This window comes from Hippichthys cyanospilos, chromosome 10, assembly GCF_059441005.1.
Source record: "Hippichthys cyanospilos isolate Australia breed blue-spotted pipefish chromosome 10, RoL_Hcya_1.0, whole genome shotgun sequence".
In the NCBI taxonomy this organism is placed as follows: domain Eukaryota; kingdom Metazoa; phylum Chordata; class Actinopteri; order Syngnathiformes; family Syngnathidae; genus Hippichthys; species Hippichthys cyanospilos.
The window spans coordinates 1525162-1549949 of NC_142378.1; the positions used below are offsets into that span (position 1 = coordinate 1525162).

Sequence of the window (24788 nt, forward strand, 5' to 3'; positions counted from 1 at the left end):
TAGTGCAGAGAAACTACATTCAATTAGTATCACGTTTCTGTGACATGAAATACTAGTGCAATATAAAATCTTACTAGTAACCTATGGAAAGTTGTGTAAGGATTTATTCAGTATCAAGTCCATGTGCAAGTACACTCTCTGTGCACTAATAAAACAACTGCATCTTATTCATTGTATAGTTTCAGTGCCACTTTTGGACTACTAGTAGTCTAATACAGATATAGAATAAATGCTTTAACAACATGTTCACAATGTTTTACTAGTTTGCAAGTTTTCACAAGTTTTTTAACTTTTATACTATAAAATAGTTGCCCAAAAAAAAAAAAAAATGGTCAAAATACCAGAAAAGGTCCCTCCCAAAAGTGTTCATGAGTGATAAACATGAATTAAATTGAATTTAATTTGGATTACAGCCCCAACTACATTTTTTTTAAACAGGTAAACTAGTAACTGTATAAGAATACATTTTTAAAGTAAGCCTACCACCCCGGTTCAATAGTCAATTAGCTTGAGTACCGTAATTCCCCAAATATAATACACACATTTTCCCCCCAAAATGAAGTCCAAAAGTAAAATTAACTTTTTTTTTTTGACACTATTCGAGGAATATTGATCTGATAGCCACATACAGTAGGCAGAGTCTTGATGCACAGATGTGCATTTTTAGATCGGTCGCCTTCTTACTATTATTACCGTAATGGGAGCTAGAGGGCGGACGTCAGGTGGCTGTTAGCAGACAGTGCCTGTTGAAGCTAACAGCATCTCGTGTTAGCTTGAGTTTGCTACGGCATTATTTTCAATAAAAGAAGCGAGCAAACTGAGCCACCGTCCGAGTCCATCCTTGTTCACGCACAAGAATATTGCTAAAATAGAGAGGAACATGTAAAGGAACATGTTATGATGCCTCCTGCTGCCTGAATTAAGAGTGGCTAGGTGTGGACCCTTTGTGCACCGGTTAGAGAACCCAGAAAGGATAAACTACCGTGTGTCTTATATTTGGGGAATTATGGTAATCGAGTTAGATTACTCTAATATATATAATTCAAAATCATATGGGAATACATTTTTGAAGAAAAGTAAATCTCCCAACCCTGTTGATAAGAGATGGCGTCCAGGTGATGGTTGTCATACAGATGAATCAAATAGTTGACCTGGGCCAGTCGGTCCAGTGTTGTAAACAAAGGTCACTTTTGTTGTTGTCCGCATAGCGTGGTCGCTACATACTTGAATAGATGCCCGGCTGCAGGATTTTCTGGACGGAGGCTTGTTGCCGTCTGCGCGTCTCCTCGTCTACCTGCTGCCTGAGTGTGGAGACCTGCGTACCAGATGCACCTTCGTTGATCATTTGAACATCTATTATCATTTCGAATGTCTCTGATTAGCCCCAAATGAAGTAGGCTTTGGCTTTCAAGTAGAAGCACTATTTTGATCTGAGTGAAAAATACATTGACACTGATGCAGGGGTTCACTGTAATGAGCTAAAAGTCCAATCACACATACCTGATCCTCAAGACACTTAACCCTTTGGCGGTGGGCAATCTCTCGGCTCTCCAGCGCCTTCTGGGCCTGCAGCTGGGCGTCGCGCATCCGCTTTGTAGCGGTTTCCATCTCCTGGTGGTGGCGCGAAGTCATCTCTAGGAGGCGCTGTGCCTGAGCCTGCTCTAGCTGACCCAGGTGTGCCTAAACACACACAAAATGCATGCAAAATACTGCAAAAAGCAAGTTCTCATGACCCAAAGCATCTTCTCTCCGACATTCAGAGTGAAAGTGGTGGCGACCTGTAGTTTCGTCAACTGGTCCTGCTTCTCAACCAGCTGCCGCTCGAGGCAGACAAGGGCCTGCTGCGTCTCCCTAGCGACCGCCTCCTCCGTCCTCCGCCTTTCCGATTCCACCTAAGCACACATCAACACATGTAAAACGTCACTCTTTATTATTCCCAATCACATCTGCTTACATCTACGAACAACTCTGCTGACTTTCGTCTCACCTTCTCCAACGATTTCCTGAGCGTGCCTTTGTCTTTTCCCAGTCGCGTCAAAGCTTTCTCCATGTCGACTTTTTCCGCCTGCAGCTGCGTCAGCGCCGCCTGCAGGTTGGTCACCTGACTTTCCAGAGTCGCCACTTTTCCCTCGAGCTGCTCAGCTTTCTCCTGCGCCGCTTGTTGTGCTGACTTTTGCCGCCTCAGATTCTGCGGGGAGGAATAAACAATCGACAATTACGACAAACGAGTAATTTCCTATGTATATTTTGCTCCAAAAATATCAGATAACTTCCCATTGTTATACTTGGATTTATGAAAAAATATACAATTTCAAAAAGGTATTTAATATCAAATTTTACAAATTTATGTAATATAAGTCTAAAAATGTTCTAGTGTGCACTGCAGATCATTCTATATGGAAATCATGTTTCATTGGAAAATCAGGCCAAAATTCAAACTATTATAATGGGGTATTAAATGCAATGCATCTTTAAGAGAGCAGATGTCACGTTATGTGATTTGTTTGTAAACACAATGCAAAGCTTTTGGCCAGTTTATGGCAATTCCCTTCGCGTTAAGTCAGCAGGTTTCATAAGGTTTATGGTTTGGTTGAAAACCAAAGGTGAAATAGGACGTTGAAGTACCGTCGTGCCCAATAAAGGGTCTCGTGTGCTAACCTGTTGCAGGCTCCTGTTGTGTTTGTCCAGCTCACAGTTCCTTTGCTCTAAATCCTCCTGCTCCCTCTTAAGTGTCTGACTGCGTTCCGTCAGAGAGTGGGTGAGCTTCTTACTCTCCGCCAGGGCGTCTCGGCTTTCGTCCAGACGATCCTGTGATGTCACATGTCGGGATGCTGGGATCAAAGCTCACAGTGTGAGAACGCCGTTGAAAAAAATGACTCATATCTTTCCACTTATGTTACGCTGACAAATCTGGGTTTGGATTTTGGCTTAGGTTTTGAGTTCAAATTTATGGTGACGAGTCAACGGCGGTACCGGAGCACCTGCAGGAGTCGTCGTTCTGCCTCGCTGTCGGTGATGGCTCTTTGCAGCCGCTTCAGGTTCTCCTGCAGCGCCCCCTCGCTGATGCGCCGCTCACTGAGCGCGGCGGTCAGCGCTCGCACCTGCTCGCCCAGCTGTCCCTGGCGCCGCTCGGCACGGGCCAGCTCCGCGTTCCGTCGCTCCTCGCCGTCCCTCAGCGCCGCCTCGCTGTCGCCGAGTTTCCCCGTCGCCTTGGCCAGCCTCTCTTGCAACGCCATCGTCTCCGCCTCCAGCTCGGACGCTCTTTGGCGGGCGCGCTGCAGTTCGGCTTCCAGGGAGCGCCGACCCAGCTCCGCGTGGACCGTGCTCCTTTGGGCCTCCTCCAGGGCAGCTTTTAGTCTCTCGTGTTCCGCGTGTGCGTTCGCCTGGGAGCTATCCAGCTTATCCTTGGAGAGAATCGACGCGTCAGCCGAGAACAGAGATGGCAATTTTTGTTTATCGCCCATCATACATTAGGACAAAAATGACAATGAGTGGTTAATTTTTGCCTCAACGTTTTTGGAGTTGCTCTTTGGAGGGTATAAAATTGTATAAAATCACCTTGAGCGATTTGGACTCAGCTTGAGAAGTGAGCAGAGCAGATCGGAGCTGAGAGGCCTCCTCCTCCAGGCTCAACTTTTCTCGCTCGGCAGCTTCTCGTTGCAGGAAAAATGAGGTCTGGGATTCTCGCAGTCGCTCTTCCATCTCCCGACTTCCTGTATACAAGCGTTGTGTTTAATCTTTAAGAGTCGCGCTTGTTAACTTGCGCCCGCTTCCTACCGTCTTTGATCTGCTTCAGAGACTTGTTGAGTTTGGTCACCTCGCTTGACTTGTCCTGGAGCGCTGACACCTGTTCGCTAAGAATGACTAGCTGAGCCTTGGATTCATCCTATTAAAAAATAAATAAATAAATAATAACATTTCTAGGTCTATGGTGCCTTGCTTAGTTAATATCAAGTCTCAGCTTGTTTGGGGTATTTTATTTAAGAAGTGTGTTATTAAGCATTTAATTGTGTGCAGTATATGAACGTTCATGTTCATAGGGTGAGATGAACTGGTAAGAAGTGAAGACATACTCTTTCTCTCTGTGTGTCCCTGAGTTCTCTCTGGAGGTCCTGCAGCCTGGCCTGGATGAAGTCCAAGTCCAGTACTTCATCATCGGCACAGGAAGTGGAGAAGCCGGTCACGTCGTCTCCAGTCGAGCCTGCGGCGAGCGTGTGTAAACCTCCTGACAGCCGCGTGTAAACTAACAAGCAACAAGACAAACCTTGAAGAGGAAGTCTCCTACTGGGAGACGTCGAGCGGAGACGGCGTAGCGCGGAGCCCACCGCCGACGCTTTGCGCTCCAGCTCGCGCCGACGGCCCTCGCTCGCGCCCAGTCGGCGCTCCAGGTCCGACGCGGCGGCCTCTGCGCCGACGAGCCGGGCGCTCACCTCCCCGGTCTGGAGGGCGGCGTCCTCCAGGGCCCGCCGCAGTCGGGCGGCCTCTTCGCGATGCTTCTGTTCGGCCAGCCGCCACCGAGCTTCTCCAACCCGCAGCAGCTCCGAGCCCTGTCGCTCGGCCTCCTCCAGTTCCAGTACGCGCCTCTGCAGGGAGGATGCCTGAACAAGTAGAGGAGAGCTGCAGTCATTATCTAGTGTTTGGCTCCTGATGTTTTTTTACCCTCCTTTACCCAAACGCTAGAACATTTTTGTAGTACTTGTTAAAACAAAACCTTAAAAATACGTCTTTGGGATTGAATGTGTTAATATATTGCTTCATTCCTATTTACAAATACTGTATACTCTTGTTTTATGTTTGATAAAAAAAATATATATTGCAGGAAGTAGGTACATAATTGTTCTTTTTTTTTCATATTTTTGTTTTCATATTTAGGATTGTCCGAACCATGTTCCGAACCAACTTCTGTTTTCTGTTGAAAACATATATTGTAGATTTTTTTTCTGAATTTTGGGTTTCTAAAAAAAAAAAAAAAATCTTACTTTACATTTTAATTATTTATTTTAAAAATATTTTATTATTGAATTATGACAAAATACTTGTTTTAAAAATAGCTTTTGTTTTATATTTTTAATGAATCAATATGGACATTCACAATGTACATTATTAGTTTATAGCATTTTTACGGCTCATTTCAATTATTTTAAGAGATGCTTTTCCTTAAATGATTAATTTTTATTATTAAAATTATATGTGTATTTTTTTTCTTAAATCGATCAAGGAACGTGGTCATTCACCAGTTGCCTATCACTAACCCGAGCCCGTCTTTCCATTTCAAACGTCACTTGTGGCTATGAACCAAAGCCCATCATCCATCTACCCTGTCCAGACGTCTTCTTCACTGGTTCAAAAGTTTGAAAACGGTGGTCATTACCTGATTGCTGGCTGCATCCCTGGCTGCCTCGCACTCCAGCACTTTCTGCTTGAGGTTGAAGGTCTGGCGTCGCGCCTCCTCGTGCTGCTGCTCCTCCTTACAAAGTTGCGCCTGCAGCTGCTTCAGCTCTTGCTCCTGGCGCTGCTTTTCCCCTTCCAGGACCTTCACCTGCGATAACAAAGGACAAAACAACATATTGAACCTTGAAGATAATAAATAAAGAGTAAATTCATAAATACTCCTAGTGGGGAAGTTTAAAACATCCAGAATTTTGCCTGTATTTCATTTCAAATTTTCCGACCTGCCTGCGCAGCTCCTGGTTGCGTCGGCGTGCCTGCAGCCGCGACTTCTCAACCTCCCGCATGCTGCTCCTCAGGATGGACGCCTCGCTCTGCATGGAAGCACTGCGCTCTTCCAAGACGGACAACTGCTGCTCACGCTCCTCCAGCGCTCGCTTCAAGCTGATGGAGCAAAGGAAAATGAGAACTACGACCGCTAAGGTAAATTACATCTTGGAAAGAACGAGATTCTTCACCTGCTGTTGTCGCTCTCCGCCCGCTTGACGGAGGCTCGGAGCTCCTGGTTGGAATCGTGGATTGCTTCCTTCTCGCCGGTTTCGTCCTCCAGTAAGCGCCGCAGGTTTTGGGCCTCCTTGCGCTGCTTCTCCCAATTCTGAGAGCTCTCCTGGAGAGAGCGACGAGCCTCGGCTAGCTCCTTCCGGGCTTCTCGCAGTCGTTCCTCGGCGTCTTGGAGCTGAGCCTGAAGAGCCTCCGCCTGACACAAGGTGGGCAAAGATGGACAGCATACACATAAAATTGAAAATGTACATTTAAAGTCAAGCCAAACATTACCATTATTATTCATAACAGCAACTTTTTTTCTGAATTTAGTCACGTGACGTTTGCAAGCTGAGCCGTGATTGGTCAGTACCCAAGCCCCAAGCAACTATGATGTCATGTCAAAAATGGATGCCCTGTGTGTGGATTTGCTGCTTCGTTCTCAATATTAACTCCTCAGTGGTATTTTTCCATATTCTGGACTTTTATAGTCCAAAGAGGGGGTACAAATATCTATCTTCAGGTTTTGCAATTTATTAATTAATGTGTTAACTAATTTTTATTTATAAAAAAATAGTTATTTTTATATATATATATATATATATATATATATATATATATATATATATATATATATATATATATATATATATATATATATATATATATATAAATTAAAATTAAATCAAGACAAGACAAATAATGAATGACATTTCCATTAGTTCCCAGTGAGGGAAAAAAAAAAAAAAATCTCGTTTCTTGGTCTATCGTTGAATTTAGTGGAAGAGTTCCAAAAATGTTGGAGCAGCTACTAGGGGAAAAGATGAGACTGGTGATAAAAAGTAAAAGTAACAAGGACAGGAGTTCAAGTCCAACTGGGTGAATGAGCTCATGTAAACAAAGCAGAGTGAGCACATGACCTATATTGGTCTATATATATATTTTTTTTATATTTATATTCGGCTCAGGGGAGGACGGGGCTTATCGGTCCCAGGGCTAAGAGCCGTATGGGCGCGCGGCCAGCTTGCGTCTCCTCGCTGAGCTCACAGTGTCAAGAATCCACAGAGCGGCGTAATAAACAGCAGCGCACCCCCTCAACATCTGAATGTGAGGGGGAGGACGAGGAGGCCACACAGGATGATTCCTGCTCAGGAATAACAACCAATTAGCCTTTATTAGGAACATCGGAAAACGTGTGCGGATCATCTATCGTGTATCGTGAATGGATCCTCAAAAAAGCCTTCAAGGAGATATGTTTGTCAAGACTCATAAAATTTGACATTTTGATTCGAAGCCAACATTTTGACTCGGTAGCGCACCGGCGATATGCATTGTTTTTGAGAATGTCACAAAGGTTTTTGCCAAATGAATTTCGGGAGATATGTCAATCACGTTGAGGCCCACAAGAAAAATGACAAAACACCAAGTCTCGCATGGTTAATTTATATTAACTTGTGAAAGTATTCATTACTCTTCAATAAACTATCAATTCAAACTGTTTGAATGCCAGGGACGTATTTTCACGTTTTTTCCAGGCATTCAATCCCACAAACTTAAGTATCGATTTCATACATAAGTATCTGGGAATCAATGTCCTTAGTGTACTTAAGTATTGATTGTATGAACTCTTCTTTCCTGGCGTTTAATTTTGAAATTTGTCAAAATGCGTATACAATCGCTTGCTAGCGAGACATTGAAGCCAGCAGAGTTAAAGCGGCATTTTCTTTTATAATGCTGTTTTTGACTAAATAATTGGAAATTCACCCGGTTTGTTATAAGGCCCATAAATACAATTTTACACACACTTCACATGGAGATCCACAAAAGGTTTTAAGGAAAGCGGGCCAAAAAAAACACAGGATGTCAACCATTTTGGTTTGAAGCCACCTACTTGTTACAGAAAAAAAAGAAAGAAAGAAAACTGAAAGAAACAAACGAACAAACAAAAAAAGTCTCAAATTGCCTTACCTGAAAAAAATCGGTTCTATGTTCATTACCATAAAAAAAAATCATAGAAGGGTTAAAAATTAAATCATTTGAATTTTGACTTTTTTATGACACCATTAAATGCGACAGTTCAACTACATAAAAAACATTGAAACTATTGCTCGGAAAAGAGCTTCCTTACCAACATAAAACTTGGTAGTTATGTCTATCATGACGCACAAAGCACACAAAACAATCTCTGGAAAAGACTAAAATGTCAACCATTTTAGCTTGAAGCAACCAATTTAGATTCAATTTGACCCAGTTCAAGAATTTTCTTGTTCCTGACATTTTGTCCCATTGCCAGCAAACTGCATTTACTAGACAGATGCGTGATGGTAAATTTGAGTTTCCTTTTATTACTTGTGGGCGGAGCTTAAACCAAAAAACTCTATTAACGCCACAATCCCACAAACGCCTTGTGTGTGACGGACGCCCCGCCCTGAAGCAAATCGTCGGCGCTCCCGACTGGCAGAAAAGTATCGCGCACCCCTGAGACCTGACGGTGTGGGGACCCATTCATACCATCTCGCAGCTTTCATTTTATATGATTTTTTTTTTTTCGCCCTCTTCTTCAGGATGAGATGGGGCAGTGTTGTGTTATATGGACGAGGGAGGTGGGAGTAAGGTTGAGGGTCCCGACGGAGCCAGACTTTTGCTGTTACAAGAGGGAGAAAATAAACACCCGTCCGCCCCCCTTTACCGCGGGCTTATTTACTCAGGAGGTTAACACAAACTTTGATTTCATAATACAGTACCAGGGACCCCCCCCAATCCCGCCGCTGTCCCACCAGCCCCCTCGTACTGACGCTGTCCAGCTTCCCCTGCTCTGTCGCTCATATACAAATCAAATGAATGAAGGATCATTGTTTGCTTAATACTGAGTTCTTTTTTTTACTTGTAGTGGTTTGCTTTGGCTTTAAACATGTCACGTAACCGTGGGAACCTTTCCAATAGTGGTCTGGGGGGGGTCTTCACTCATTTGCTGCAATTTGACAAATTGAAGACAAGATGATCTCTTCTCCCGAAAGCCAAATTCCCCCCAAAGATAAACATCTGTTCTTTTCCCCGGGAAAGGCGGCGTCTAAATCACGGCGAAGCGAGCCTCCTTTTCGGCTTTATGAGGTGACCGTTAGCTCACCGCTACGCTAAAACGGCCTAGTGATCTGTCGTCCTTGTCTATTTGTCCTCTCTGAGGACAAACAAGGACTGTTACCAGAACGGACGCTAGATCTTCTTTATTGTGAGGGTATAAGAAAGGTTTCTGTATCAGAACATGCACACAAAATGTGTGTATGTGTGTGTCCAAAAGTATAATGAAAGCTGTAGCACATCTGATAAGTCGGTCAGTCTTTGAGTTAATAAGTGAAGCAGTCAGTCAGTTTTTTTAGTTAGTTAGCTAGTGTGCTATTCAGAAAGTACCGTACTTTCCACACTATAAGGCGCACTGGATTATAAGGCGCACCCTCAATTAATGACATATTTTAAAACTTTTTCAATCACAATATAGTAATATTCAAAGTTATAACAATAATAAGTTGAACAACAACTCTAAATAGCATCATAACTCAATTTCAATATGACCAAACTTGTTCAACTGTAAACACACAAAAGAAACAGGTAAAGCTTACTTTATCACTTCATTCCCCATCTACCAATCCCAATCTCAATATTCATCCATATATAAGGCGCACCTGATTATAAGGCGCACCATCAGCTTTTGAAAAAAATAATGCTTTTAGGTGCACCTTCTAGTGCGGAAAATACGGTAAATAAATAAGGCTGTTAGTCCGTCAGCAATCTGTTCGTGTTTAAGTTGGCAATTCAGTCAGTCGATCAATCAGTGAGTTTTATTTGGAAAAAACGAGACCCTGTTCAAAACCAACGGGAGTCTTTGCCAAACACTGGTACTGTTCAATATAAGGAAGCACATCCAAATCCAACCCAGTGTCTCGAGAACTTTCTGACCTGGTGCTGGGCAGCTTGCTGTTGTCGGCTCAGCTCTCGCAGCTTCTCGCATCCGTTCTGCTCAGCTGCCTCGTGCGAGATAAGTGACGCTTCAAAGTCAGCTCGAAGCTGCCGCGTCTCGGAGCGCAGGACCGATATTTCATTCTGTAAAAGCACAACGACAAGACGCGTGAAGTTAAGTGGATTGAGGAACCGTCTCGGATGAAAGGACGGTGACCTTATCCTTCTCCTGCATGGCGAGCGCTTCCTTCCGAGTGAGCTCCAGATCATTGGTTACAGACTTTAGTTCCTTCTGGAGGACAGCAAGCTTTTCCAACAAGGACGCCTTTTCTGCCTCCTTCTGGGACAAAGCCTGATCACAAGACACAAACGAAACTCTTACCTAACCTTTTGTCTATCTGGAGCAGAGGTCAACAACTCCAGTTCTTGAGGGCACCTATCCAGCATTTTTTCAGTGTGTGAGGTGCCCTCGAGGACTGGAGTTGTGACCCCTGATCTAGAGTCATTTCTTCCTATCACTAAAGAGTTTTTGGATTTCTATTTGTAATTCATGCTAAGGACGTGTATGGTTCCGGGCAAGCCCCGGAAATTTTCATGGTCAACGCATCAAAAGAACAAGTTCAATTCCTGGATGAGCCCTCTTACTTTATGGATTTCACCCGTCTGCTCTTGGAATTGTCACACTGTTACCCATGTGACAAGTAAAGTCAATATTCCTTGACAAAAGTGGCTCGTTGGTCTAGTAGTATGATTCTCGCTTTGGGTGCGAGAGGTCCCAGGTTCAATTCCCGGACGAGCCCTCATACTTTATCAATTTCTCTGAAAATCATCATATGGTTACCATTGTGACAAGTAAGTTTACCGTCTCCTGAGATAAGTGGCTCTTTGCTTGACAAGTATGATTCTAGCTTTGTCTCTGAGAGGTCCTGGGTTAGTATTTTATGGATTTTACCCATTTTCTCTGGCAATAGGCACACGGTTACCCATGTGAAAACTACGGTGACGACTTTAGGTTGCAAGTGGCTCGTTGGTCTAGAAGTATGATTCTCGCTTCGGGTGCGAGAGGTCCCGGGTTCAATTCCCGGACGAGCCCCTGTTCTTTATGGATTTTTGCCATTTTCGCGAGTAACTGTCACACGGGTAGCCATGTGACATGTAAGGTGACCACTATAGACAAAATGTGGCTCGTTGGTCTAGGAGTATGATTCTCGCTTTGGGTGCTAGAGGTCCCGGGTTCAATTCCCGGACGAGCCCACTTCTTTATTCATGGACTTCACCCATTTTCTCTTGGAATTGTCACACTCTTACTCTTGTGACAAGTAAAATCGCACCGCATTGACACAAGTGGCTCGTTGGTCTAGGAGTATGATTCTCGCTTAGGGTGCGAGAGGTCCCGGGTTCAATTCCCGGACGAGCCCTCCTCCATTTCCTATTTTCTCTGAAAATCTTCACGTGGTTACCAATGTGACAAGTACAGCTACTGCATGCCTTGTTGGTCTACAAGTATCATTCTTGCTTTGGGTCAGAGAGGTTCTGCTTTCAATTCCTGGGTAAACCTTGTTATTTACGCATTTTACCCATTTTCTCTGGCAATTGGCACACGGTTACCCATGTGAAAACTACGGTGACGATTTTTGGTTGCAAGTGGCTCGTTGGTCTAGAAGTATGATTCTCGCTTCGGGTGCGAGAGGTCCCGGGTTCAATTCCCGGACGAGCCCTCCTTCAATTCGAATTTTATCCATTTTCTCTGAAAATCTTCACGTGGTTACCAATGTGACAAGTACAGCTACTGCATGCCTTGTTGGTCTACAAGTATCATTTTTGCTTTGGGTCAGAGAGGTTCTGCGTTCAATTCCTGTTTAAAGCTTGATATTTACGGATTTTACCCATTTTCTCTTGGAATTGGCACACGGTTACCCATGTGAAAAGTAAGGTTCCGATATTTGGTGGCAGGTGGCTCGTTGGTCTAGAAGTATGATTCTCGCTTCGGGTGCGAGAGGTCCCGGGTTCAATTCCCGGACGAGCCCCTGTACTTTATGGATTTTTGCCATTTTCGCGAGTAACTGTCACACGGGTAGCCATGTGACATGTAAGGTGACCACTGGGAATGCAACGTGGCTCGTTGGTCTAGGAGTATGATTCTCGCTTTGGGTGCGAGAGGTCCCGGGTTCAATTCCCGGACGAGCCCGCTTTCATAATGAGTTTCTCCAATTTTCTCTGTATACTGTCACATATTTATCCAGCAATATTTGGTCTAGGAGTACTACTTTCACCTGGGTACGAGAAGTCCTCGGTTGAATTGATTCAATTTCTCTGGGAATCGTCACACGATTACCCATGCGACCATTTTAGGATACAAATGCTTTCTGACCTATGAGTATAATTCTCAGTTCAGGTATGAGACCACAGAGCTTCAAAACCCACACGTCCGATAATTTGAAACATCTATGGTAATGAATCCACTGGACTTCAAATCATTGTGAGCCAATTTTCTTTGGCTTTAAATACATTCCTTCCTTAGTGTCCTCCAGACCACATACCTGCTGTTTCTCATTGTGGATCTTCTTGACGCTTCTCTCACAGTCCTGCTGAAGTCTGAGCATCTCCTCCTTTGCCTTCTTCACCTCCTCCCTGCTGAGCTCCGCCAATTCCTGGTTGAGTGTGCGCAGCTGCTCCTGCTCCTTCATCAGCTTTTCAAGCCGCTGCTCCTGTAGACCACCAACACCATCTGTGATTCCCTCACCATTGTCCTGCCGCAGCATCATCATCCTCATTTTCATCATGGTCAAACCTTTAGCCTGCATTCATCCTCGAGCTGCTTTTGATGAAGCTTGTCCTTGTTCTTTAGGCTCCACTGGGTCTTTCTCTCCACTTGGACTAGCTTCTCCTCCAGGTCGTTGCGCTCCTGCGCAACTTGAGCAAGCTCACGCTCAGCATCTAAACGCACTCGAGCAATATCACCTGCACAGAATTGTGGCTAGTTACAGTAATGTGATCAGACACATTTTCTAAGATGAGAGTGTCTTTTAAGACCCCCTATGAGAAGCCAATTTATACTAAAATGGTTGCTTCAAACAACTCTACACACAAGGGATACGCACATTTGCAAAGGATTCACAATACTACAAATAGCAATAAGAAATTTTAAGTCATTTTCTTTGGCGAAAATTGTCACACGGTTACCCACATGACAAGTATGGTGACCTTTTACGTACGGCAGAGGCTCGTTGGTCTAGGACTATGATTCTTGCTTCAGGTTCAATTCCCGGACGAGCTCTCTTTCTATTCGAGTTTCAGGGCGAAATCGAGGTTACAGCGGAGGGGGCTACTCACGCATCAAGGCTTCGTTAGTCGACAGCAAGTTGCGCTTCTCGTCCTCCAGGGACGAGGCCAGTTCCTGGCTCTGGAACACGGCAGTCTCCAGGGACTGCATCTCGCTTCTGGAAGTACAAGCCTGGTTAGAAACAATGGCTCTTGAAATGATTTTTTTCTTTTTTTTAATCCGATTTTTTTTCCTCCTATCGTCGCACGCACACCTTAGAGTCAGCAGCTCCCGCGTGAGGTCACAGGTTTTGCGCTCGGCCGAGCAGAGTCGGACTTCCAGCGCGGCCTTGTCCTTGGCCAGATTGTCTCTGTCTGCGGTGACTTTCTCCAGGGCTGCCGCCTGCTCATCCTGTTGCCTCCTGCTCTCACAAAGTTCCTCCGATATACTTTGCACCTGTCTGTTCACCTGCGTATGAATACAAAAACGCAGTCAGTACAGTATATACTGTAAAACTAATTACTTACGATCAGTGGTGTCCAAAGTTTTTCCTGTGAGGGCCATATACAGAAAAAACATAGGGGTGCAAGAGCCACTTTAATTTTAATTTATCTAACACATGATATTTTTACGATTTTTACAACAGTAAAAATCTCAAGCGTGGACCGATCCGCGGTGATAAAAAGTTTGAGGGCCCACGGATTAAAGGATGCAAGTTTATGGTATAGATTTATGTGTAAAAAAATCAGTCACAAGCGGTACTTGTGTACCTTTAAATAACTAGAGCAAATAAATGAGAAAAGTTTGTAAAAATGCATGAGAAAAATTAGGGTGAAAAAAACCCGCTTGCTTGGAGCCGTAAGACAAAGGCTGAGTTTAAAACGGACCCTAGTAGCCTCTGATGTTTATTATATTTTTTCCAGCGCGGCGGAAGGTTTAAAAAAGCAACAATCAGCGTAATTTGATTTCCATCCAGGCCAAATTGAAGTCAAACTAAATATTAGCTCACCACGTCTCCCGGCTCATGCTGGATGACACCCAAGCGTCTTCACATTTATTTTCACAGCTCGCTTATCTCAAAGTGTTTGGATGGAATTTGTCCATTTGTTTGGTTTGTTAAAAACTACCTGAGCTCAAACGCGGAGGTCCTGCTCGAGCGATAATAAAGCAAGAGAGGATTCTTGTCATTTTTGAGCGGGCAAAGAATGAGAAGACTTTGGCGGTGCAAATTTACGAGTCTCCCGGCTTAAAAAAGCACTCTGACGCTCCATTTATCTTCCTCGCATTTGTGCGCTATTCTTTCTCCCTGTTGACTCATAAAATACTATTAATAGCACTTCAGACTTAAGAAAATATCAGTTTTAAGGAGGCAGCAATGAAACTGAAAGTTATGTTCAGGCCTTTGCTTCTACGCGATAGTTTGTTCACCTTCACCTTTTTGTAAGAGCATTCACGAAAATATGAAATTACACAATGTTTTTTTTTTTTTTTTTTTGCATCTTTCACATTTTTAGTATATTTTAAGATCGGTAGTAAACGGACAAAATCATAAGGGCAAGTTTTTCTGGAAAAGCGATAAAATTACCCGCAAAAACAGCTGCTTCAAACCAAAATGACAGACTGTCTTTTTCAGCTTGGATTTTTGAGAATTTTTCGATGGGTGTATGCATGACAAACACGTCAACTAAATTTCATGTTAAGTTGAAGTGGCTACATTTTTGAGTTTCTTTTTTTACGAGGGGGTCATCAAAATTTTCAGCCAAAACTATGGCATGGCTTCGAAAGATTTATCGTGGGTTTACTCATGATGTCCACCAAACTTCAGGCATGAAAGTGGCTTCAAAAACGTGACCTGCGTGATCTGCTCCAAGTTGTTTGCGTTCTCGTCCCGCAGTCGATGATGGTCCGCTTCCAGGTTATGATGCAGGTCCAACAGGTGGCGCCGAGAGCTCTCTAGGGCTTCTTTCTCCGTCAGAGTGTTTGCTTTTTCCCGTTGTAGTCGGGTCACCTCTTCGCGGGCCGCCGCCCGCTCCGCTTCCGCCTCTCGACGGCGGTCGCCGAGCTCCGCCTTCTCGGCTTCGGCCTGAAACAATGTAGGACGTGACGAGAGCAGACGAAATATTTTAGTGAATGTGGGACAATTGTTTCACGTGAAAAGGGTTAGGGTTAGTTCTGTTTTGTTTTTTAATGCGTGAGAGTTCAATTTGATTTTTCTCAATACGGCCCATTTTATTGGCGTGGTTGCCCATCAGTTGCAATAAATTTGCTCCCGCTCAATCTTATTTGATTGTTGTTGTCGGGACCGACTGCTAACCTGCAGCAGCAGACGGTTGAGCTCCACCTTGTCGTTGGCCAGGCCCTCACTCAGGGCCACCATCTTGGCCAGGGAGTCTTTCAGCCCCGCTTCCTGGTGGCGCAGCTTGCTCACCAGCGCTTCCTGCAACGCGCCGCGACTCTCCGCCTGCATGGGCCAGCGAATCCGTGTCAGTGTCGCAGTTATCACACAGCAGATACAGACGTGGTCGTGCTGGTCGAACCTTGGTGAGCGCCAAAGCCAGACTAGCCTTGTCCTCCTCCAGAACCTCCTTCTCCAGTCCCGACCGGCTCAGCGCTTCCCTCGCCGCCACCAACTCCCGCCGGAGGTCTGAGTGCTGCCCCTCAAGCTCCTCCTGGCTTTGCTGGCTGGAATGTAAACGTATATTCTCAAGCCGTTGTGTTATTGCACAAAGAACAAGAAAAAGGTCATTCTGGTAGGTCAGGTGACACTTGCATAAGGGATGAGGATATAAGCACAAGTATGTATAAGTACTCCACCTTCGCTGGACCTCGGAGCTCAGCCGCTCTAACTGAAGCTCGACATCTCGGTGCTGGCGTCTGAGGGCTTCAAGTTCGCCACGCTGAGAGTCGCGCTCTTGTCGCGCTCCGGTTAAAAGTTGCTCTGCGTTACATTTCTCACTGTGAAAACAAAGATCATCAAGAATAAAACCGGGTTTACGATTGGACACCAGCATTTGGAAATGTTTGATTCATTTGTATTTTTAATAGAGGTTAATACCTGGAAACGACGTCCAGCAAGGATTGGTAGCTGTCCTTCTCCTGGATGGTTTCCTCCAAAGCCTTTTTGACTTTCTGAGTTTGCTTTGTCACTTCCCGGACCTCCGCCTCCAGTTCCATCTTGGCCGATTCGCTCTGCTGTAGTCGAGTGCGCAGCAAATTGGCTTCCTTCAGGGAGGCCTCCAGGCGACTACAAAGGTCCTGGAAGATTATGTGTAATTTAGAGAAGAACCATTTGCGATGGACGGCAGGAGGAAAAAAAAAAGGCAGACTTCAGTTTGTTTGTGATGCTTGTTGAGGGCACCCCGCACAGCTTTCAGGGTGCCCATCCTCGGCGGAGAAGAATCGAGAAGATATCCAGATTCGCCGCTATCACCTTCGCTGGACACCAGCTGGCGATCCATTGTGGAAATTGTTAGATGTGAATATTTGGAGACATTGAACACTTTGTGACCTGACCTTATGGACCTCGTGGATTACATTGTGAAGGGCTTGATTCTCAGCTTGGAGGACTTCCATCTCTCCTTTGTCCTCGCTTCTGCTCGTCTCCTGAACGGGAGAGCACGTAGGTCAAACAAACCGCAAATTTAAGCCTGACATTTTCCAGACGGCAGCTGCACAACACCAAGATGTTGACCAAAGCCTTCGGCTAGTTTAATCCTTCCTCAAAGTCCTCACCATCCTATCCAGGCTGACGTCCTTCTCGTTGTTTTGACTGCGAAGATGATTCACTGCATCCGTCAGCTCCATAATTCTAAATATCAATTTTGTATTGAAACTGGTGTCAGCGAAAGAGTTTTCCTTTGCAGAAGTTCAAATCACAAAACAGGTTCCTCCCCGTCCTGTACCTGGAGTTGAGTTCCACTTTCTCAGCGTCCCAGCGCCCCTGAAGCTGCACGGCCTCTCGGAGTTTGTCCTTGAGCTGCCGCTCCAGCGCCGGCACCTCCGCGCCACCGGGGGCGCTCTCCTGCGTGGCCTGGGCTTCTAGATAACGACAGCCCACGAGGAGCTGCTGAATGGCGGCGGCATTCTCGCTTCGCATATCAGACAGTGTCCTGGAAGGTGCATCAGAGACGTTAACGGTAGAGCTGCTATTTATCTGCATCTGAATCCAACAGGGTGAAATTTCAGCATAACTCTTGATTGTGATTTTATGGAAACTTTGTGAAAGGGTTGCAGTGCATTCCTTGGTGCGCTCTGTATGAAATGTGGATATATTTTTATGTTAACGCAACAGATGCTTGCAGGCTTATCATCGCTCAAACAGCGATGCTATTTTCTTTTAGCCTATCTATGGCGTTTTGCATTACAGCAGACACGCTGCCCCAGATTTTTGTTTTTAAACATTTTTTGGTGGGTGTTAGTTTTGGAGGTAAGTCATCTGTTTTTTGGGGGAACTAAGTCCTTTTTTGCGGGAACACTCAATCGCTTTTTGTTTCCTAAAATTTGCCGTGTTAAGAAAAAAAATCCCTCAAGAATTACATATTCTTTTTTAGTGTGTTCACGACGGTCGTGATTTTTTTTTACTTTTTGATCATTTTTCTCGATTAATAGGCAATAGTCCACTGTAAATGTGAGCAATGACTTGCGGACAGCTATTTGGCCTTGACTTACAGCAAAACAATAAAATGATATGGAATACTGTCTTCATGCTCTGCTCCACCGTTTGTGTTCGAAAAGGTGTTGCTTAAAGGGCTCCAAAAAACCGTAACCATCAGAATACTTAATGCATTTTAAGCGTAAGAATGTCATTGTTATTTTCGATTGTTTGCATTAAGCTAGTGGCCATTTTTTTAGGTGCCATTTGTTTGTTTTAAAAAGACAAAATTGTGTTTATGTACTGTACTTGAGTAGTTGACTCATTAAAAATAATGGTAAATTGGGTCACTCAAAACACTGATACGGCAAAAGTCTTCTTCTAGCGGGTGCTTTGTGTTGACTGCACAACTCACCTGTCAGCGAAGGTCCTGAGTTGCGTGAAGGCGTTCCTCAGGGAGGCGGCCTGGCGCCACAAGCTCCTGACACGAGCCCGCTCCCGACTCAGGCGGCAAGACGACGTCTGCCAAGGGGCGAGCGTATATGCATGCGTGCGAGACGGGTGGGAGAGACGTTAGCGAGGGATGGCACCTCTCATGTTATTGTGATTCCAAACAGACGCTATCCTGGAAGTGCGCTGGCACACACGCAAGTCATTGGATTTCCCTGAATAAACACACGTCCCAAGTTTACGGCAACAAAGGGGGGCTTTTTTTTTCTCCCGCCTCTCGCCGCTTGGAAAGTTTTCACAGGAAAAAACAATGGGAGAAATAATGTGAGAGTGAATGTTGGCTATGAATGAGATTACTAAGGTTAACCCTTTCGAGATCCTGTTTGTATTTTCTACTACGCTGGCTTGCAAGTTTTGACTTTTGCATTTTTTCCACCGGATGGCGATACTTGTTACCCATTCAAAGCGTGCAGCAATTTTTAAAAATAGTTGTATTCATTTATTTATTACTGTTTTCTACAAGGGTGCCCTGCAACCGGTCGTTTAGGTTCTAGGCTAGAAACTACTTGATTGTTAACTAAAAAAAAAAAAGAAAAAAAAAGGTTGAAACATTTTATTTATAATAATTATATGATTACATATTTTTTAATAATAATTTTATTTGATTATATTTTTTTACCATTTTAGCTATTGTCTTTTTATAGGTGAAAGTCTGTAAAATATAGTTTAGAAAAAACAAATATATTTTATTTACACTTTACTATGTGAATTTCTTAAAATGTATGTATAATGAAAATGAAATTTATGTTTGCATATTTTGGTGTATTTTAAATTTTTAAATTAAAAAAGGTCAAATTAAAACTCCTCAAGGATATTGATTGTCCACGAAAAAAAAAATTGTTTGCTTGACAAATACAGTACAATAAATGTTGGTAATGTAAACATAATGGCCTCTAAAAGGTTAAAAGGTTTTTTTCACCTTAACAGTATTAATGATCATTTTTTCACATAAAGATACAAAAGGTTAGGATTATTAGCTTTATTTAATATTCTTATACAGTTTAAAATATGTATGCATTATTGCCTTTTTAAATTTAGTCTTCTAAAATAATCACTATGACTCAAATTGCTTCATATTATTAATATTATTATTAATATTATTACTGGAGTGTGTTTGATAAAGTAACTTTTGAATGGTCAAAAACTAATTCGACATACCGTAAGTAACAATTCAATGTTATCATGATCTACTAATAGTGTTTTTTTGTTCGAGTTTCCTCCAATCAAATTAACATTGACTTCTGTCAACAAACTGGCCTTTGAAGGGCTCAAATCATCAAATGTCGGGTGGGGGTGGGCCCATTATAACTACAATCCAACTGACTTCTTGCTGGTGGCGCAGGCGCGTATCGGCCAGCTCGGCGTCCCGGCGGGCCTTCCGCAAGCTCTGGACCAGGCCCTGGTTGAGGGCGTCGGCCTCCTGCAGCTGTTCTCGCAGCGCACAGTTGACTTGGCCCAGGCTGCCGCATCTGGAAGTACGACAAGACCGTCTTAGCACATCTGCGTTAGCTTAGCTCCAATCACACACATCCATGCGCCGATGCTATCTCCGCGCATACGCGCTGGGTGACGCTTTGCATTTACACTGCATTCCAGGCAAGTGGGATTTCGGAAATTTCCAATTTGGACGCTGGAGGCGTCCGACATAAAAGACCTCCAGGCAACCGTAAACGGAAAACACAGCTGAGGATCTCAGTGAGGTTTTGAGTATTTGTTTTTTTTTTGTGAATTCGATACAACCCTCGTGGGCTATTTCTGAATTCCCAGCAGCTTCAAATGCAGCATGAGTGCACTAAATAGGATAAGGGTTTACGCATATTACGCAAGTAGAAGCTCCACCCACCTTCTCTTTTCTTCTTCCAGCTGAGCAACCTTACTCCGGATGCTGACGTTGAGATCTTGCACCTGCCGTTGGGCCGAGTCCCGGTGGGCCTGCAGCTGAACGTGCCCGCACGTAGACGCGGGAAGTGCTTTTGCGTGTACACGAGCGAGCCTATTGGTACATACCAACAGTCCCATCTTCTCCAGGTCCGAGGTCTTCTCCAGGACTTTTCCTTCCAATTGTCCACACCTGCTCTTGTACTGTAGGACCTTGAGGGTAAAAAGAGGATTTAGATTGTACAAAAAGCACTCAATTCATGTAATTCCTGTTTATTGTTCAATCTGGGGGGAAAGGGCTCAAGATGGACACCGACCGGCTTTCCACATGAGAACGTGAGCTCACCTTGGCTTGGAGTTTCTGCACCAGCTGAGCCTGCTTTTGCTGGGCCTCCTGGAAGAGCAGCAACCTTTGCCTGTACCCTTGCTCCTGGACTGCCTGTCGCCACGGCGACACACTCCCTTGGTCCGAGTCTGCCGGGTACGTTATGCTCAGCATGTGATCCAGCTGGATGGAGAGAGAAGAAGTGATTTTTTTTTTTCGGTTCATGAAACTTCCATGAGCGTTTTGGCCTGCGTCATAATCGCCAAGGAAGAAACACTCTTTGTTCTGCGTCTCGATAGGCTAAGGAACTGTCGGCCATTTTTAATCGATCATAGATATTGTTATTGTGTTGAAAATAAATAATAAAATATATCCATCCCTCCATTTTCTGTAGCCGCTTATCCTCATTAGTGTTGCTGGATAAATAAATATGTATCTATATATTTATTAATTTTATGAAGTGTAGTTATTTAAGTTTTCCATTTTGGGAGTGTATTTAATGAGAAATCTCAGAAAATGTTAATGCCTGTCTTAGAAAGTGACAAACTGCTTTAAAATATAGATAATAATCAAGAAAAAAAAACTGCAAAAGGACAAATACAAGGTAGTATAATGAAAAACAAATGACGGAATGTTGAGAGTGTTCTTCAACAACAGAAACCTGAGAAAAAAAAAATAAAAACACGTGTTGGATTTTGCGTGGTTTAAATCTCATAAAATCTTCAAGGCTTTAAAGCAAATAACAAATAAGAATAAACAAAAGCGTAAAAATACTATAAAGAGAATAACATATACAGCAACATAGCGAAAAAAACTAATACTAATAAAAACTACACTGAGTAAAAAACGCTTTAAACAGTAAAAATACAGCATATAGATTTGGTTTTGGTTATATACCTTTCAACTGATTTCAGGAGCCTAACTAAGTCCTAGTGTCCTTAGTAGAGGACATCCTGGCTTTTCTAATGCTGTCTGGGTGGGGTTCAATTATTTTGCCGGCTCGCTGAGACAAAACGGACACAACGGCGGACGCAAATGAAAAAGCCGGGTCTCGGGAATACGACCAGATTTAAAAGTTCGAACGTTCCGTCCAGCTCGTATTTGACTTGACTTTGACTCGGAACATGAAACGGCAGGGCGGGGAAGAAGCTGTTAAAGAGCGTGTCGACGTACGTACTATTTATCTAGCGCGCAAGCCTTGATGTCATTTCGGGACTTGAGACGGTTGCCATGGGAGCCTTTGAAGCCCCACCCTGGGCGTATGCGCGCGCGTTTCCACTGCCCTCTTCGCCTTTGGAAGCATGCTTTGAATTAGCTCCTTTCTCGATACTTATGATTTGTGCCCCTCCTCACTTTTTGTCTCCTCTGATAAATACTGGAAGAAGCCGCTTTGATGCGGCTGCCAGCGAGCCAGCGAGCGAGCGAGCCAGCGAGCCAGCGAGCGAGCGAGCGAGCGAGCGAGCGGAGGCTCGTTCCGGAGGCCCCCGTCAAGCCTTTGGTGTCGGCGCCAAACCCAAATGGCCGAGGTTGGATTTTTGTGACGCTTCTTGCGAGCAGCTGATCGAACATCTCATCTGCAACATCTGGCGGCCCGGCCCAGCAGGCGTGCGACGGTTTAGCCCAGCTGCCGCCATTTTTTTTTCTCCTTGGGCCGAGGGGGCTTAATAAAGGGAATTAATGGAGCGTGCTATCTGGGAGATTCCGAAACACAGCTGGGGCGGATGTCAGCGCTAAACTTGCGCTGAGAGCGCTAGCTGGAAGAGTACGGAGGATGGAAAGCGCCAAAATAAATATAGAAACGTAACAAAAAACATTAAATCATTCAATCAAATCGTCATCAATTGTTTCAATGTTTAATTCATTATTCAATTAATGTTTCACTATATGTGTTGTTTTTCGGACTGTAGGCAGTACTGGTATATAAGCCGCACCAGCAAAATTTGAGCTTTGGCCCCGCCCACCCACTTTGACAGATATTCAGGAAAAACTGCAAAATGGAACTATTTAAAGAAGTGTTTATTTATTTAATTTTGGTACTTTGGGGTCCTTTAAAGGAGAGTTGGGAATAGTTTGTTTTACCAAAAAGAAGGGCTATTGCAAAAAAGCGGAGACCGGTGTCTAAACCGAACAGTCCTTCTTGGTTCCACTTTTGACTTCGAATACCATCAAATCTACCATTTTTGTTTTGAAATGTATTTTACAGCAAAGCAAGGGCAGGTATCCCATATGGTCTAGCGGTAAGGATCCCTGGTTTTCACCCAGGTGGCCCGGGTTCAACTCCCGGTATGGGAAAAAGAGCTTTATTTAGGCTTTGCTCTCCATGCAGAAAAATACCAGCTTTATGTATTTTTTACATTTGAAATAGCATTTATTTGGAATTTTTGGAGAACTTGATTGACTATAGAAAACTACAGGGAGCTATTGTTTAGGTTTTCATTAAACCTGTTGAAATTGTTGTTAAAAATTTACAATACGTTTGTTGTACTAAAGGAATTAAATATATCAACATTATACAAATCAGGAAAAAAAAAGTTCAATAAACTTATGCTTGAAGACATTTCAACAAGGAGTGTTTTCATTTTAATACCAATATTTTCCTTTTTACTGAAATATTGTTGGGTTCCTTGACTAATAATAATCAGTATTGTATGGGCCTTGAAAAAACAAATTGGTCTATCACTTGTTGCAATTTTTATTAAAATAAGGATGTCCCATGTTTTTTTTTTTTTAATCAGGTATGACTCTATTATAAAAATGTAATTTAGTACAACTTCCACCATTTATTTGTAATTTTTCCCATTGATTCCATCCCAAATACCATAACAACTTCTAGCATGAGTTAATAGCAATTCATAAGTTCTTTAAAGCAATGCCATGAGACGTTTTTATTTTCTTTGATTAAAAAGAAAGTCACACTTTTATAAATGCGATACAACAAACTCATAATGAGCGTTTCAAAATCACAACCTAGCAAAGACGTCTGGTTGCTAATTGGGACTTAAATGTATAGCCCTGAGGTAAACGTAAACATAAGTATCAAACTAATGAACCGGCTTTTATAGTCTGGACCGAGCAGACAGAATGAGCGCAGTGTTGACACGAATGCCGGCTTTGTGTGAGATGTTGAAAAAAAAAAAGTTTTTACTTCAGCGTGACGGTAAAATGGGAAAGGGGACACGAAGGAGACATCACAAAGGGAGCCTTCATTGCAAAACATTGTCACAGTTGTATTAAAAAATCTGCTATGGCTGTAGTCATGGCCGTGTTATAACTTAGATATGAATTTGAGTGTAAAAGTTGTATTTTGTATGCCGTATTTTGATTGTTTTTGTGTCATTTTCATCCCCATCATTCTCAAAGTATTTTAGCCAAGGGATGGCACACTCCTGGTAGTCGCTGTGATACCTAAGTGGTCGTGCCATGTTGAACTTTGACATGATCATCAATCATCTGGGAGAAATTTCAGCTCCCTAGTGTCTTTTTTCAATGCATTCCCTTTGATATGAAATGCCTTTGATGAAAAGATCAAGGCGTTGGACAAAAAAACGCATGAGTTAAATGTGTGTTACCTTCTTAGTGAGGCTGCACTGTTGCTCCTCGTCCGTTAAAGAACCTGCACCATTTACGTTCTCCTCCTCTTTGGTAGTATCACCTGCCACCAGGAAAGCAAATCACATCTTTTTTTTTTTAACTATTGTTGTTATTATATTTATGTTTTTTTTTTGGACTCTGTTTCCCAACCTTCAGGTGACTCAGCCAGGTTCTGGGTGATGATGCGGCGAATGCGGGTTGACACCAGTGTTGGTGCAATTCCAGAGTCTGGTTCATGGCTCTCAAAGTCAAGGAGAGACTCCTCCAACTTCTGCAAGTCATTGATAACAATTAAATTACATGTATTTTAAAACGTACTGTTTCTTTAATTGTAAAAAAAAAATCGTCGATTAAAATAGTTATTATAATTCAAAGTTATCTTGTTTTGTTGAGTCTCCTTTTCATTTTTTTTATTCAAAAAAGCGTGACTCAAATCAAGGCAATCTCATCAGAATAGACATTAATAGCCAATTTTCTTTTTCATTATATAAATACAGTAAGGTTGTTCCTGATCAGCTAGCATATCAGCTAACAGCTAAAAAATGCATTCACTCATTTTCATAATTCGTTTGGTCAACATTGTTTCTGAATAAATGAGTGTTGTGTTGAATTAAGCACAACTAATTAAATATAAAACATGTTAAAACAAGCAAAGATTGTATTAGATAGATACAAACTGTCAAACAATAAGTAACGAATATTAGTATTTTTTAAAACGTTGATTACGACGCCGCAAGTTCGACGCTAAA

At 43.2% G+C, this 24788-nt stretch overlaps 1 protein-coding gene and 7 non-coding genes across 8 annotated transcripts; 7 read left to right on the plus strand and 1 right to left on the minus strand.

Annotated features, from left to right (window-relative positions):
* Nucleotides 1-81: 81 nt before the first annotated feature.
* crocc2 (ciliary rootlet coiled-coil, rootletin family member 2) lies at nt 82-24375 on the minus strand. Its single transcript, XM_088425784.1, has 35 exons — nt 24190-24375; nt 24018-24100; nt 20470-20631; nt 20253-20336; nt 20089-20183; nt 19570-19714; nt 18151-18257; nt 17047-17253; nt 16877-16952; nt 16658-16747; nt 16471-16590; nt 16200-16399; nt 15959-16099; nt 15682-15826; nt 15459-15605; nt 14997-15227; nt 13419-13612; nt 13216-13322; nt 12674-12843; nt 12423-12590; nt 10100-10234; nt 9883-10026; nt 5907-6145; nt 5673-5832; nt 5372-5539; nt 4265-4598; nt 4074-4201; nt 3778-3886; nt 3559-3713; nt 2982-3404; nt 2659-2808; nt 1988-2188; nt 1779-1892; nt 1501-1680; nt 82-1315 (listed from the first exon to the last, which is right to left on the minus strand). The coding sequence occupies exons 3-35, from the start codon at nt 20620-20622 to the stop codon at nt 1217-1219; spliced, it is 5319 nt and encodes a 1772-aa protein (XP_088281910.1). The 5' UTR covers nt 20623-20631; nt 24018-24100; nt 24190-24375; the 3' UTR covers nt 82-1216.
* Nucleotides 10611-10682, plus strand: trnap-ugg (transfer RNA proline (anticodon UGG)). The gene has a single exon. It is a non-coding gene; the product is annotated as a tRNA-Pro (tRNA).
* trnap-cgg (transfer RNA proline (anticodon CGG)) lies at nt 10904-10975 on the plus strand. The gene has a single exon. It is a non-coding gene; the product is annotated as a tRNA-Pro (tRNA).
* Nucleotides 11229-11300, plus strand: trnap-agg (transfer RNA proline (anticodon AGG)). Its single transcript has one exon. It is a non-coding gene; the product is annotated as a tRNA-Pro (tRNA).
* Nucleotides 11529-11600, plus strand: trnap-cgg (transfer RNA proline (anticodon CGG)). Its single transcript has one exon. It is a non-coding gene; the product is annotated as a tRNA-Pro (tRNA).
* Nucleotides 11838-11909, plus strand: trnap-cgg (transfer RNA proline (anticodon CGG)). The gene has a single exon. It is a non-coding gene; the product is annotated as a tRNA-Pro (tRNA).
* trnap-ugg (transfer RNA proline (anticodon UGG)) lies at nt 11999-12070 on the plus strand. Its single transcript has one exon. It is a non-coding gene; the product is annotated as a tRNA-Pro (tRNA).
* Nucleotides 22669-22740, plus strand: trnae-uuc (transfer RNA glutamic acid (anticodon UUC)). Its single transcript has one exon. It is a non-coding gene; the product is annotated as a tRNA-Glu (tRNA).
* Nucleotides 24376-24788: the final 413 nt, after the last annotated feature.

Bases quoted from the DNA above. Each gene is read 5' to 3' on its own strand.
- crocc2 (XM_088425784.1), bottom strand. From the start codon at position 20,622: ATGCTGAGCATAACGTACCCGGCAGACTCGGACCAAGGGAGTGTGTCG. The intron at 20,184-20,252 runs GTATGTACCAAT...GGGCACGTTCAG, and splicing joins TGGAGAAGATGGGACTGTTG to CTGCAGGCCCACCGGGACTC. The intron at 4,599-5,371 runs GTAATGACCACC...CTACTTGTTCAG, and splicing joins GGGATGCAGCCAGCAATCAG to GCATCCTCCCTGCAGAGGCG.